Genomic DNA, 15649 nt, shown 5'->3' on the forward strand with positions numbered 1-15649 from the left:
CATTAGATGCCCTTGAGTATTTTTGAGTTTTTTAAATTTAAAAGTACACAAAAGAAGAAAATATACAGCTCAGTGTGTTTTTATAAATCAGATATTTGCGTAACCACCACCAAGGTCAAGAAATACCACCCCCAGTCAGTGTTACCCTGATTTTTATTGTATATAATTCTTGCTTTTCTTTGTAGTTTTACTGCCCAAACATTCATTCTTAAACACTAGTTTAATTTTTCCTGTTCTCTAGCTTTGTGTAAATGAAATCCTTCAGTTTGTATTTTTACTGAAATACAGTTTGGCCCCTTTTACTAAACATGTTTTTGAGAGTCATTTGTATTATTGAGTGTAGCTGTGGTTCATTTGTTTCCTTTGCTATGTAGTATTCCATTGTATGGAGAAACCACAATTTGTTCCGTTGATGGACATTTGGTGTGTTTCCAGTTTGAGGTTATTGAGATAATGCTGTTCTCTCTGTGGCTTGCCTTTTCACTCTTAATGATGTTTTCTGAAAAGTTCTTAATTTTAATGTCTAATTTGTCAGTTTTCTCTCAAAACTGTTAAAATTATTTAAAATGATGATAGGTGCTTTTGTGTCCTGTTTGAGAAGTCTTTTCCTACCCTGAGGATATAACAGTTACTCTTCTGTTTTGTGGATTAGGAGCTTTGTTTTGCCCTGTCACATTAAGAGCTACAGTTTACCTGGAACTGATTTTTGTATAGTTATGAAGTATCAGTCTTTTAATTTTTATCTTTTCCATATGGATATCTAGTCTATACCATATGGTTATCCAGCTTGCACCATTTGTTGTCAAGGTCGTTGTCATGTAGGGACTCTGATCCTGCTCCCTGCGTAAGAACGCAGGATATGGTGAGGCCAAAAAGGAACATCAACGGAGCCATAGATAGGGGAGTCATACCATTATATTCTTGCTAGCGGCTGGGTTGGAGACACAGGGAGCAAATATCCGTCAGTACCCCAACAAGGGGTCTTCCTGCACCCCAGTCTCCCTGGCGGCTGGACGAGACACAGGAAGCAGGATCCACCTGATCAGCAACCTGCCATCCACTTTTCTTCCTGCCTGCCCACCAACCAACCAACCCAGTCACGACAGTTATATCAGTGGCTTATTGGCTAACTGGTTACAGCTGATGTCCACCCAGTCACAGCTGATGGCCATCTACTACCCGAGCTAGCACCTTTCTACATGAGGCCGAGAGAACCTCTTGCTCTCTGGGACTCTGTCCCCACAGTTGTTCTTTCTTTTCTTCCATGACACCTTTGTTGTTATCTATGTGGCTAATATCTATATGGATAATATAGATAATAATATCTAGATAATAATCTAATAATAATATCTTATCTATCTAATAATAATAATTTATAGATAACATCTATATTATCTGTATGGGTAAGTCTGTTTCTGGCCTCTCAATCCATTGCTGTTTTTTATCCTAGTAAAAGTCCGCATTGTCTTAAAGATTATGTGGTTTTATATCTACTAGATAGAGCAAGCCCTTGGTTGTCTTCAGTAGTGTCTTGACTATCCCTTAACCCTTTTCTTTCCATATATACTTGCCACACTTGACCCTAAGCAACCACCTGTTGAAATTTGATTGGGATTGTGTTGAGCCTGTGGTTTATTTGGAGAAAATTGACATTTTTCAAATATTGAGTCTTCCAATCTAGAAACATGGCTTATACCTTTATTTGGGTCCTCTCTAGTTATCCTCAATATTTTTATACTTTTTGCATGGAGAGCTTGTACATCTGGTGTTAGATTTATTAATAGATATTTGATTTTTTTAAAATGCTGTTGAAAATGGCATCTTTAAAAAACTTCTTGGTTGTCATTTTGTTATGGATATATTTCCAAATTGACCTTGTATCCGGTAGTTAAGCTTGTGTATAATTCTAATAATTTATCAGTAATTTTGAAAATTTCTGTGAATTGTGAGGTTTTTCTTTTTCCTTCCAATCCTGTGGTTTTCATTTATTTTTCTTTGCTGCATTTGCTAGGACTCTCGTAAAACATTCAAGAGAAGTGGTATTAGCTAGTTATATCTTTGTTTTAACTCCTGATCTCAGAGGAAAACTGTATTTCACTATTCACATGATACTTGTAGGTGTCTTGTAGATACCATACCCTTTATCACATTAAGGAAGAGCTCTTTTATTCTAAGTTCACCGAAGATTCTTGTCATGAATAAATGCTAATTTTTGGGAAGCACTTTTTTTTCAACTCTTAAGATGATCATATGGTTCTTCTCTTTAAATTGTTTTTAAGTTAGTTTTGGGTGTACAAAACAATGTAATAGACATTTACATCCCTCACAAAGTGATAACCCTCCTCCCCCATTCTCTTTAATTTTGATAGTGTGAAATATATTAATTTAAAAAATATGAAAACAACTTTGCATTCCTGAAATAAACCAAACTTAGTTTATTTATTTATTTGTTTTTTGAATTTGGTTTGTTAATTTTTTTTTTTTTTTATTTTTTTTATTTTTACAGAGGTCTTTTATTTTTTTACACTTATGCCATGAATTCATAGGGAATGGGTTCCAGCAGCTCAGGCTCCTTTCCATTGGTTCTCACAAAGTGTGCTTCTCTGGGTGGGGCAGGCTGGCGTTTCAGTTGAACCCAGGTACCTTTCTCTTTGGCTTCCTTCTTTTTCTGATCATTTTCCTTTACCCGTTTCAGGAAGCTATCTCGGCTCTTAGAGTGCTTAATATGCTCAATACGAACATTAATTCTCTTGGCAAGAATCTTGCCCTTGACTTGTTTGTTTACAACAATGCCAACCGCATGCTGAGTAACATTGTAGACCCTTCCCGTTTTGCCATGGTAACATTTGTGGGGCATTCCTTTTTGAACAGTGCCCATTCCCTTGATGTCTACAATATCACCTTTCTTGTAGATTCGCATGTATGTGGCCAAAGGAACAACTCCATGTTTTCTAAAAGGCCTAGAGAACATATAGCGGGTGCCTCTCCTCTTTCCCTTTGTGTTGGTCATTTTGACGAATTACTGGAAGATGGCGGTCCCCTAATTTTTTTTTTTTTAATTTAAAGTTTATTGGGGTGACAATTGTTAGTAAAGTTACTTAGATTTCAGGTGTACAGTTCTGTATTACATCATCTATAAATCCCATTGTGTGTTCACTATCAGCTTATTAAATTTTTGTTCAGGATTTTTGCTTCTGTGCTCACAAGTGGGTTTGACCTATAATTTTTCTCTTTTATAATATATGTATCAAAAGGAGTTGGAGGGACAGTGCCTCTTTTTATATTTTCTGGAATACTTATACTTTTTTTTTATTCAAGTATTGTAGACAGTTTCAGGTGTATAGCATAGTTATTTAGCATTTATAAATATTCTAAATGATCACCACGATAAATCTAAATCTAAATCTAAATCCACAATAAATCTAAATCATTTGTCAATTCTCTGGAATGTTTTATCTTTTCCTTAAATGTTTGGTAAAAACAGTGAAGCCATCTGGAATTTTCTTTGGTAAGGTTTTTAATTATAGATTAAATTTACTTACTAATTATGGGATTATTCATACCTTCTTGTGTAAGTTTGGTTAGGTTTCTCTTGTAATTTATTTCATTGGACTATTTAAATTGACTGTTTGATTGAAGTTCATAATATGTTTATTGTCTTTGTAATGTCAGTAGACTCTGCAGTGATATCCCCCTTTTTCATTCCTGACTTTGGTTATTTTTGTCTTTTTTAATAGTCTTTTCTTCTTATTTTCCTCCTCCCCTTTGGCAACCATCACCTTGTTCTGTGTGTCTATATAGGGGTCTGTTTCTGTTTTGTGATCATTCGTTTTGTCTTTTTAGATTCCACATATAAGTGAAGTCATGCGGTATTTGTCTTTCTCTGTCTGACTTATTTCACTTAGCATAATACCATGTAGGTCTATCCATGTTGTCACAAATGGCAAGATTTCATTCTTTTTTTTTTTTTTTTTGATTTCATTCTTTTTTATTGCTGAATGATACTGTATTGTGTGTACGTGTGTATTTGTGTACACACCCCACATTTTTATCCATTCATCTATTCATGGGCATCAAGGTTGCTTTCATATCTTGGCTATGAGCTAGTAATGCTTCAGTGAACATAGGGATACATATATCTTTTCACATTAGTGTTTTTGTTTTCTTTGGGTAAATACCCAGAAGTGGAATTGTTGGATCAAAAGGCAGCTCTGTTTTTAATTTTTTGAGGAATCCCCGTACTGTTTTCTATACTAGCTGCATTAATTTACAATCCCACCAACAGTGCACAAGAGTTCTCCTTTCTCTATATCCTTCTCAGCACTTGTTATTTGTTGATTTATTAAAGATAGTCATTCTGACAGGTGCGAGGTGATACCTTATTGTTTGAATTTGCATTTCCCTGATGGTTAGTGGTGTTGAGCATCTCTTCATACGCCTGTATCTGTTGGCCATCTGTGTCTTCTTTGGAGAAATGCCTCTTTAGGTCCTCTGACCATTTTTTAATCAGATTTTTTTTCTGGTGTTGATGTATGAGTTCCTTGTATATTTTGGATATTAACCTCTTAATGGATGATGTATCATTGGCAAATATTTTGTCCCATTCAATAGGTTCTTTTGTTGATGGTTTCCTCCGCTGTACAAAAACGTTTTAGTTTGACGTAATCTCATTTGTTTAGTTTTTCTAACTTCTGTCTGAGGAGACATATCCGAAAAATATTACTATGGGTGATGTCAAAGAGTTTACTGCCTATGTTTTCTTCTAGGAGTTTTATGGTTTCAGGTCTTACACTTAAGTCTTTAATCCATTTTGAGTTTATCCTTGTATATAGTGTAAGAAAGTGAACCATTTTCATTCTTTTGCACATACCTGTCCAGTTTTCCCAACACCATTTATTGAAGAGACTTTTTATTCTTGTTTCCTTTGTGATAGATTAATTGATCATATAGATGTGGATTTATTTCTGGGCTCTATTCTTATTCATTGATCTATGTGTCTGTTTTTATGCTAGTACCACATTGTTTTGATTATTGTAGCTTTGTAGTATACCCTGTTTCCCCGAAAATAAGACCTAGCTGGGCAATCAGCTCTAATGTGTCTTTTTTTTTTTTATAAAGATTTTTATTGGGGAAGGGGAACAGGAGTTTATTGGGGAACAGTGTGTACTTCCAGGACTTCTTAAAAGTCAAGTTGTTGTCCTTTCAATCTTAGTTGTGGAGGGCGCAGTTCAGCTCCAGGTCCAATTGCCCTTGTTAGTTGCAGGGGGCACAGCCCACCATCCCTTGTGGGAGTCGAACCGGCAGCCTTGTGGTTGAGAGGATGCGCTCCAACCAACTGAGCCATCTGGGAGCTCAGCGGCAGCTCAGCTCAAGGTGCCGTGTTCAGTCTTAGTTGCAGGGGGCGGAGGCCACCATCCAGCTCAGCTCAAGGTGCTGTGCTCAATCTTAGTTGCAGGGGGCGGTGCCCACCATCCCTTGCGGTCCTCGAGGAATTGAACCGGCAACCTTGTGGTTGAGAGCCCACTGGCCCATGTAGGAATTGAACTGGCAGCCTTCGGAGTTAGGAGCATAGAGCTCTAACCGCCTGAGCCACCGGGCCGGCTCATCATTTGAGATTTTTGTCTGTCTTTTTATTTTGTTTAATTTTCTATGTTTGTTTATGTCAATTAGACAAAACAGCTGTCTCTCCCAGTCTTGAAAAAGTGGCTTTATGTAGAAACGACCTCTGTGTAGACTGTGTGTGCCCGGTGATTTTGGCAGGCTGGTGGGGCCTGAGTGGGTGCCCAAGATGTCTGGGACACTGGCCTATTGAGCCAAAGCAGCTTTGGGCAGGGAATCCAGGTCTCTGCTGTTCCTGTTTGCTCTCTCTAAAAATTTTTGGTAACTTTTCAATTACGGTTGACATACAATATTATGTTAGTTCCAGGTGTACAACACAGTGATTAGTCATTTATAAACTTACAAAGTTATCACCCAATAAATCCAGTTCCCATCTAACACCATGCATAGTTATTACAATACTGCTAACTGTATTCCCTATGCTGTACTTTACATCCCCATGACTATTTTGTAACTGCCAATTTGTACCTCTTAATCCCTTCCCCCTCTCCCCACACCCACACCCTGTTTGCTCCCTTTGTTAGGAGGAAAAAGGTTCTGGGCATTGTAGCTCAGAATGCCCTCCAGTTCATTGTGCAGGAAGTTCCAAAGCAGACAAATTACGCAGTGCTCGCAAATTGCAAAGTGCTGGAAGTGGAGGGGAGCAGTGGTGCTCACTGGCGGCTCCTGGAGAGTTCCCACAGCTGCAGGAGAGTTCCTGCAGTTTCCTACCTTCTCTAGTTGTGTTTTCTCTTGTTTGTTTTCCAGAAGCTGTTCATTTGGCTTTGTTTTCTCACAGGAGTAACTGTTCTATATATGCTGTGTTTCCCCAAAAATAAAACCTAGGTGGACAATCAGCTCTAATGCATCTTTTGGAGCAAAAAGTAATATAAGACCGAGCCATATATTATGTTATGTTGTGTAAGACTTGGTCTTATAGTAAAATAAGGCCAGGTATATATTACATTGCATTATATTAGAAAGACGCAGTCTTATAGTAAAATAAGATCAGGTCTTATATTAATTTTTGCTCCAAAAGATGCAGTAGAGCTGATTGTCCACCTAGGTCTTATTTTCGGGGAAACACGGTACATGTATATTTGAGTTTGCTTATGGGAGGGGGTCAGTTCAGCATCCTCCTGTGCTGCTGCCATCTTGGACCTCCTAATAGTCTTTTTAAATAATCAACTTTGCATTTTGTTGATCCTCTTTGTTGTTTATTTTACATTTTATCTCTTTGTCATTATTTCCTTCTTTCTGCTGTTCATTGCTTTGTTCTTTTTCTAACAATTTGAGATGATTGCTTTAATTCAACTTTTTTCACCCTTGTTTACTAATATACTTACCCAGAGCTATGAAATTTGCTCTCAGTAGGGCTTTGGCTGTAGTTAATAAGGTTTTTTTTTAAACCTTCCTATTTATTTCTTAAAAATTGAGTTATAATTAACAATAACATTTTCTAAGTTTTTAGTTGTTCAGTGTGTTGATTTGACACATTTATGTGTTGCAATATGTTTACTCCATACTCTTTGCTAATACCAGATCATTTCCCATAATTGTCATTTCTTTATTGTGGTGAGAACAATTCAGACCTAGTCTCTTAGCAGCTTTGAAGTTTATAATATAGTATTGTTTACTGTACTCACTATGCAGTGCATTAGAGCTCCAGAAATTTGTCTACTAGTTGTAAATTCATATCCTTAAATAACATACGAGTTTTGATATGTAATATTTTCATTATCATTCAAATAAAAAAAAATAGATTTACCGTTGTGACTTTTTAAAAAAAAACTAGACCTAGGAAGTGGAATGTGGAATCACTCCATCCTCCTCTCCTTAAGGGGCTATCTAATGGTTAATGAATTTTTTTTTTTAAATGACTAAATAAAAACAAACCCCACACACACTCCCCACCCCACAAAAAAACAAAACACTAGATGTCCCAAATTACTCTCCAGAGTGGCACCTGGTAGCAGCTTCAACAACCCAAAGAAGTCTGTTACAGTCATCACAAGCATGCCTTGCTTTTAAACAAAAAACAACAAAAAATTGAAACAACAAAACAAAAACTAATTCTGGTCACTTTTCTGACAATACACAATTACTTAAAATGAACTAATATTGGGGGTGGGAAGGAGTCATACATATGGGCCTTGTCACACATGAGTGCATGATGGTGGGTGCAGGGCATTTGTCATTATTGCAAAAACAAATTTTAATTTTTAATCTTCAGTTTGATTTAAACATTGCTTTTAGTATGATGTCAACACCAGGTGTGCAGAAAGGACTCTGAAGAGATGTTCATAGCAGCACACACCTCTTCTTTGGTTTGGAGGTTCTAGGGCAGCCTATATTGCTTCATCAAGTACATTTTTAGGCCTTTGTGTGTGAGTGCAGAAAACTCCGTATACTTGACAACCTTCAGGTCCCCAGCCAGCTTTTTAGCAGTCTCTGGAGTGACAGGCTTCTGTTTGTTCTTGGCAAGTTTCTCAGTTGTAGAGGGGTCATCTCTTAGATCAATTTGGGTCCCAACAAGCAAGAAAGGAGTCTTTAAGTAGTGTTGAGTTATCTCAGGCACCCACTTTTCTTTCACATTTTCACATGAGGATGGAGAGACCACTGGAAAACAGACTAGAAATACATTTGTTTGTGGGTAACTCAGTGGTCGTAATCTGTCATAATCCTCTTACCCTGTTGTATCAAAAAGTCCAAGAGTATTTGGCTCTCTACCAATCATAACTGTGACTGTATAGTTGTCAAAAATGGTACCTACTCAGATGGACATTTATTATATAGGATATCAGGAGACATGTTTTATGAATTGCACCATTACCCACAACAACACACTTAATTGTTTGTATTGCTGAAACAGTTTTCTATCCACTTTAAATATTTCAGATCCCATGACCTCAGCTTATGGCCTGTTCATAATGAGTCTAAAAATTTCCTTTTTTTCTTTGACTTACTGAGAAAGGTGTGTTAAAAATCTCCCACTGCGTCTTTTTTTCTTTTTGTAGTTCTACCAATTTTTGCTTTCCTTATTTTGTGGCTATGTTATTAGGTGCATACAAATTTAAAATTGCTCTCTCTTCTGGAAGTATTGAACCTCTCATATAGTTTCCTTCTTTGTAGTTGTCTTTATTAGTACTTTGTGTAATATTTCCGTCTTTATGTTTTAAATGTGTTTATGGTTGGGTTTTTTGTTGTTGTTAATTTAGTAGACAATATTTGTCTTTTAACTGCTATATTTGGTCCATTTACATTTAATGTGATTGCTAAGGTACTTGAGTTTTCATTTACCTTCTTTAGTGCTTTTTGTTGGTTCTGCCAGTTTTGTTGCTTTCTCTTGAATTGAAATATAATAGACGTAACATATTAGTTTTAGAGATACAGCTTAATGATTTGATATTTGTATATGTTGTGAAATGGTCACCCCAATAAAATCTATCTTGTTTCCCCAACAATAAGACCTAACCGGAAAATAAGCCTTAGCATGATGTTTCAGCATGACATCCCCTGAACATAAGCCCTAATGCGTCTTCTGGAGAAAAAAATGATAAGATCTGGTCTTATTTTCAGGGAAACACGGTAGTTAATATCCATCACCACAATTAAATTTTTTTCTTATGAAAATTTTTAAGATTTGCTCTCAGCAATTTCAAATTTACAATGCAGTAGTATTAACTGTAGTCACTATGCTATATGTTACATCCCCAGGACTTATTTATGACTGGAAGTTTGTATCTTTTGCCCCCCTTCACACATTTTGCCATCTCCATCTTCCATCTCTGGCAACCAGCAATCTGTTCTGTGTGTCTGTTTGTTTTTTTTAAGATTCTACATACAAATGAGAGTATACAGTATTTATCTTTCTATGTCTGATTTATTTTACTTAGCATAATGCCCGCAAGGTCCATCCATATTGTTGCAAATGACAGGGTTTTTTTAATGGCTGAATAGTATTCCATTCTGTATGTGTATATGTGTGTGGTAAAGAAATGTATATGTGTATGGTAAAGAAAATACCATATTTTCTTTACCCATTTCATCCAACAATTGGTTGGAATTTAGGTTATGCTTGTCTCTTTACTTAACTCCTTTGGTAGTGGTTATTATTTTATTTCTCTTATTATGTGGGGATACACACACACACACACACACACACACACACAAGGTCTGACAATTAAGTTTGCAAACTTGTTGCAACGATGTTACTAATTTTTTTTGATATCAGAGGGATTATTCATTACGAATTCGTACCAACTGGACAAACAGTTAACCAAGTTTAACTGGAAGGGCTGAAAAGGCTGCGTGTAAAAGTTAGACGACCTGAACTCTTCACCAACAATTCATGGCTCTTGCATCACGACAATGCACCAGCTCCCACGGCACTGTCTGTGAGGGAGTTTTTAGCCAGGAAACAAATAACTGTATTGGAACACCCTCCGTCTCCTGATCTGGCCCCCAGTGACTTCTTTCTTTAGAAGATAAAGGAAATACTGAAAGGAAGACATTTTGATGCCATTCAGGACATCAAGGGTAATATGACTACATCTCTGATGGCCATTCTAGAAAAAGAGTTCCAAAATTGCTTTGAAGGATGGACTAGATGCTGGTGTCAGTGCATAGCTTCCCGAGGGGAGGACTTCAAAGGTAGTGATATTCAGCAGTGACGTATGTAGCACTTTGTCTAGGTTGAGTTCATGAACTTAATTTTCAGACCACATGTGTGAGTGTGTGTGTAAATTCCTGTACTGGTTATTTTAGACATTTCAATAACTTGCGCTTATCAATGTCTTAAGTATGTTGGTATTTTTACCCTTTTCCTGGACAATTGAAAGACCTTATGACACTTGAACTCTATTTAACTCCCTTTTCAGTACTTTTGCCACTGTTGTCATATATGTGAACTTCGTTTTAAACCCCAGGAGACATTATAGAAGTTACGTTTTATACAGCCAAATGAATTTAAATCAGTGGTTATCACCTCTGGAGGCGCACTGGTATCATCTGGGGAACTTTCACAAAACATGGATGCCTGGATTTCAATTCAGTCAAATTACTTTTGGGTCTCTTGGGGGGAGGGTCAGGCATACAGTCCCGTGCCACATAACGACGTTTTGGTTGAGGACCGTTGTAATCCCATGAGATTATAATGGAGCTGAAAAATTCCTATTGCTTGGTGATGTAGCTGTCTTCACGTTGTAACACCATGCGATCCAGTGTCGGAGGTGGCCTGTTGCATGTTATGCATCTTGCCTGTAGGGCCCACCTCTTCTTCCCTCCCTCCTTCTCCCCTGTCTCTCCCCATTGTGCTCCATCAGTCCCTTCTACACTGCACATGGCTCTCGGTGAAGTTGGAGAGGAGCCAGCTGCCTGCAAACAGGAAGGCACATGCCTCCCCCAGGGCCTCAGCCACCTTCCTGGGGACCTGGTCCTAATAGTGCAATGCATTACTCACTTGTTTGTGGTGATGTGCGGTAAACAAACTTACTGTGCTGCCAGGCCTGTAAAAGTAGTGTACTTAGAATTGTGTAACAACTTACAATTGTTACAATTGCCTATGTTTTCAGTACAGTAACACTATGTAGGCTTGTAGACTAGCAGCCATAGGTTGTACCATACAGCGTAGGTGTGTAGTAGTAGGCTGTGCCATCTGGGTTTGTGTAAGTGCACTCCATGCATGATCACACGTCGACGAAATTGTTTAACACACCCTTCTTGACCTGATCCCTGTTGTTAAGCAGTGCATGACTATTTCTTAAAAACTCCTCGGGTAAGTCAAATTTTCAATGAGATTGAGAGGGTCTCATTTAGATTTACATATTCTCTTTGTTATTCTTCATGCCTCTTGTGTTTCTGACCTTCCTGGGGTAATTTTTTTGTCTTCCAAAACACTCTTCAGAATTTTCTTAAAGGTAGGGTGTTTGGGGACATTTAGTTTCACTGTCTTTCTTGTAAGATAAGTTCATTGGTAATAGAATTTCTTTCATCATTTTAAAGATCTTTATTGCTCATATTTAATGTTATCCGTATTGTCATGTTGAATGTTATCAATAACACTGTAATTGTTGCTCCTTTAGAGGTAATATGTCCCTTCTCTCTGGCTGCTTTTAAGCTTTTTCTCTTTGAATCTGGTTTTCAGTAATTTTACTATTGTATAAGCTAGATGTGGATTTAAAAAATCAATGTTGACCTTGAAAAACATGGGGGTTAGGGGTGTTGACCCTGAACAACATGGTCGGGGGTGTTGACACCCCCACCCCATGCAGTCCAAAATCCACATAAAACTTAACTCCCCTAATTTTAAGTACCCTCAGTATCCATGGGGGATTGGGTGCAGGACCACCATGCACACTGAAATCCCTGTATGAGATGATGTAGACCGGCGCCCACTTGGCCCTCTATATTCATGGACTCCCAGCCATGGATTGAGAACAACAGGTGTTTATTGAAAACAGTCCACGTGTAAGTGCATCTAAGCAGTTCAAACCTGTGTTCATTGATCAACTGTGTGCTGCTTGTAGAGCTCCTTGAATCTGTGCTTTGGTGTTTTAGAAAAATTCTCAGCTATTATCTATTTAAGTATCTGTTTAAATATTGCTTCTGCCTAATTCTCTCCTTTTCTGCGGGACTCCAAAAACAAACATCTTAGACATAGTCGTTGTATCCTCTGTCTCTCCACGTCTCATTTGGTAGGTTTTCTTTTGACCTGTCTTTGTGCTTACTAATACTTTCTTTTTTTAAAATATTTATTTATTTTTTTTTTACTAATAATTTCTTCAGCTATAATTAATCTACGATGTACTCTATGCATTGAGTTCTTAATGTCAGTTATAGTAGTTTTCGATTTTATAATTTAACATTGGCGTTTACAGTTGTTTCTGGATCGCATTTAAAATTCTTGATTTTTGTCTTTTATGTCCTTGGACATGATAAGCATACTCGAAGTCTGTCTGAATTTCAGTGTCTGGTCCTCCTGTGGGTCTTTTTCTATTGTCTGTTTCAGCTGGTTTTAATTCATGTTGTTTTGTCTTTATGTTTGTCAAGTTATTTTTGATTTTGTGCCAGACATTTTATTTACACAGATGCTTAAAGATTAATTTGAGGCCTAGGCCAATGTTATGCTCTAGAGAGCATATGCTTTGCTTTTACCTGGAGCTTGAAGACACTGTAGTAATCCAGGATCTCATTCTCATTTCATGGATTGAGAGGATTGGAAGCTGAGCTGCAGTCTCTGTGAAGTCCTGTCAGTTTCTGAGTTACCCTTCTAAGTTCAGCCTGCTTTGCGATATCCTCTCCAAACAAGTATGTTTCCTTTATCTGCTCCTTCCCACCCTGACTCCAAGTCCCTTTTCCTTTAGTCTTTCCATGTTATCAGAAGCAGTACTTAAGTTCTTCAGAATCTTTCAGCATCAGGAGAAGAAAAAAAGCCCTGCATGCTGTACTCACCGTCTTGGGTTTCCATACAACCCTGTGCACTGACCTAGTAAATTTTCACTGTCTTTTAAGATCCCTATTGCCTTTAAGCACTTGCTTTTAAAGTATTTTGTATTGCTTTTCTAGTTGTCCTTATTAGGAGAGTTGGTCTAAATTACCTAGTTGTAATTGAAAGCTAGTTTCCTCAAAATTAGATATTTACTAAGAGTTTATAGAGAAAGCCTAGTGACTTTTTAGGTAATTAAGGAAGAATAGACAAGCAGCAACAGAGAGGAAGATTCTGGTGGTGGTTGGAATATAATAATAAGTTACAATTATGGTACAATTACTATGTATAGTTTTCTCCATGTATTCATTGAAGCCTTAAACAGGAACTATGGTTATCCTTGTTTTATAGATCTGGAGAAACGGGCATGTACTGGTAAAGTAACTTGACCAAAGTCACAGGTCAGTATGTGATGAACTGACTTTCAAGTTTATACTCACTGGTAGACCAAGTGGCTGGGTCAGATGCCTGGGGAAGAGATATCCTAGGGTGGCATGGGGCACCAAAGGTCTGTGGAGAAGGTTACCAGTCAACATTTAAACAAAAATTTGCAGTTGATTCTTAGTAATTAGAAAGTAAAGAGAAAACTCTTCTGAGGTTGTTTCTCAGTGTTCACTACCAACCCACTATCACGTCGTGGGATTTAGATTTACAGTAATTGTACATTATGACTTGAACATGTATGATCTAAGGGACCTCTTTGGTACTTCTTATAATCTTTCATTAAAAGTGACCATAAGATTCTAAATTGACTCTATAAATTATTATGGTGACTTGGTGTGTATCATGTGTTAAAGAATTATGAGGTCATTGTGAAAAAGCTTGAAAAATAAAAGTATAGCCCCCCCCTCAAAAAAAAGAAATTAACTCTAATTTACTATCCAGATAACTAATTTTTTTATTTTTCTAATTTTGTTTTCTGTACATCTTTATTTTTTTAAAGAGTGGATTTCCCTTTATGTGTTTATAACCTATCATCCCCCTCCTGTTTGACATATTGAATGACTTTCCAAGCCATTAAGTATTTTACAACATCACTTTTAGTTCAGTCACCGTTTATGGTTTGGGGCTTTTGAATTCCCTGGTTTTTATTTATTTACATATTTATTTTTATCCTTTTCCCCCATCTTCCACCTTCCCCCACCCCCTCTGGTTCAAGACGTTGTTTCTCAGTCTAGTTGTGTAGGACACAGTTACCTGGTCCATGCTGGTGTTATTAGCCTTACGTCCTCCCACCCCCACCCCAGGCAGTCGGTCAGCTGCTCACAGCTGGTCACAGGTAGCCCAGCGCAGCCCTTAGGCCAACCTCCTGTTGCTCCTGGCAGCCCAGCTCCAGGGAGACAACCGCCTGAGCCAGTGGCCTTTCCCTGCATTTTTTTTTTTTTTAAGATTTTATTGGGAAGGGGGAACAAGACTTTATTGGGGAGCAGTATGTACTTCTGGGACTTTTTCCAAGTCAAGTTGTTGACCTTTCAATCTTAGTTGCAGGGGGCGCAGCCCCGGCAACCTTGTGGTTGAGAGCACATGCTCCAACCAACTGAGCCATCTGGCCTCCCTGGAGCTGAGCGGCAGCTCATTGACTTCATTCTAGCTGCAGAGGGTGCAGCTCGCTGGCCCATGTGGGAATCGAACCGGCAGCCCCGTTGCCCAGAGCTTGTGCTCTAAATACCTGAGCCACCCGTCCTCCTCCACTCCCTGCATTTTTAAATGTGCAATATGTACCACTCTAAGTTGCCTTCCCTGCACTGAATTTGGAGTTACTAAAGTTGCTGCGCATTTTGAGTTAGTGCATAAGGATGCTGCCTACCAGCCAGTGGCTGGAGATTTGCCAGCAGAATTGAAACTAATTTGAATATTTGATTGCATTTTGCCTTTATTTTGTGATAATGAGTGGAAAAAATGGGAAAAGTGCTTATTTTATTGATTTGAAGCATATGTTTTGATGGAGTTAGTGCTTATTTGGTGCTTTCTAGGTTGAGAGTCTTTAAAATTGGGTGAATAATGCAGTGGGCTCAATTATGTAGGAAAAGTTAAGGAATGTTTATAAAGTAGTAGAATTAAGTTTTCGAGGATTTTTTTCCCCCTAAAACACTAGGAATAGTTGAGATTTGTACAAATTACTACCTTTCTAGTAGCAGAAGCCCTAAATACCATGCATATCTTTTAAAGTTGTTCACCTTTTCTGGACTACATTATATGTAAGAGCAAGGGTCTTCCTGTTCTATATTTAATTCATTCCTTTCATTTGATATTTATGTTTTAATTTTTCTCTAATGTAAACAATATTAATGGCTATACCTTTTTTAATCCATTTGCTGTATCTTAAGTTGACATTTAAAAGAAACCTTGGATATAACTTGTTTAAAAGTTGAAGACTTTCTGTGGTAATTGGTTTATTTGAGGTTCTTCATAGTCATCATCATAGGCACACAATTAGATTGCTCTAAGCAAGGTATTGTCATAGGACTAATAACTAGCTGAAGGCAACATAAGGTTCCTAAAATGATAAATGAAAGAAACCTTTTCTATTGTTGGAAAAATGATAGTCAACACTTCTCTAGTCAT

General features: G+C 37.6%; 2 protein-coding genes and 1 pseudogene across 6 annotated transcripts in view; 1 reads left to right on the forward strand and 2 right to left on the reverse strand.

Annotated features, from left to right (window-relative positions):
• The window catches only part of APLP2 (amyloid beta precursor like protein 2), a 77054-nt gene that overhangs the window by 8624 nt on the left and 52781 nt on the right, over window positions 1–15649 (forward strand). The window lies entirely within an intron of this gene.
• LOC308492432 (large ribosomal subunit protein eL21) lies at window positions 2504–3034 on the reverse strand. The gene has a single exon (XM_081037411.1). It carries the CDS (start codon window positions 3008–3010, stop codon window positions 2528–2530), a length of 483 nt encoding a protein of 160 aa, XP_080893537.1. The 5' UTR covers window positions 3011–3034; the 3' UTR covers window positions 2504–2527.
• On the reverse strand, window positions 7947–11279 carry LOC308492609 (cell division control protein 42 homolog; annotated as a pseudogene). The gene is made up of 2 exons: window positions 11219–11279; window positions 7947–8461 (listed from the first exon to the last, which is right to left on the reverse strand). The product of its transcript is annotated as a cell division control protein 42 homolog (transcript).

This window comes from Rhinolophus hipposideros, assembly GCF_964194185.1.
Source record: "Rhinolophus hipposideros genome assembly, chromosome: 24".
NCBI classification, from domain to species: domain Eukaryota; kingdom Metazoa; phylum Chordata; class Mammalia; order Chiroptera; family Rhinolophidae; genus Rhinolophus; species Rhinolophus hipposideros.

Excerpts from the sequence above, each read along its gene's own strand:
- LOC308492432 (XM_081037411.1), bottom strand. The coding sequence starts at position 3,010 with ATGACCAACACAAAGGGAAAGAGGAGAGGCACCCGCTATATGTTCTCT.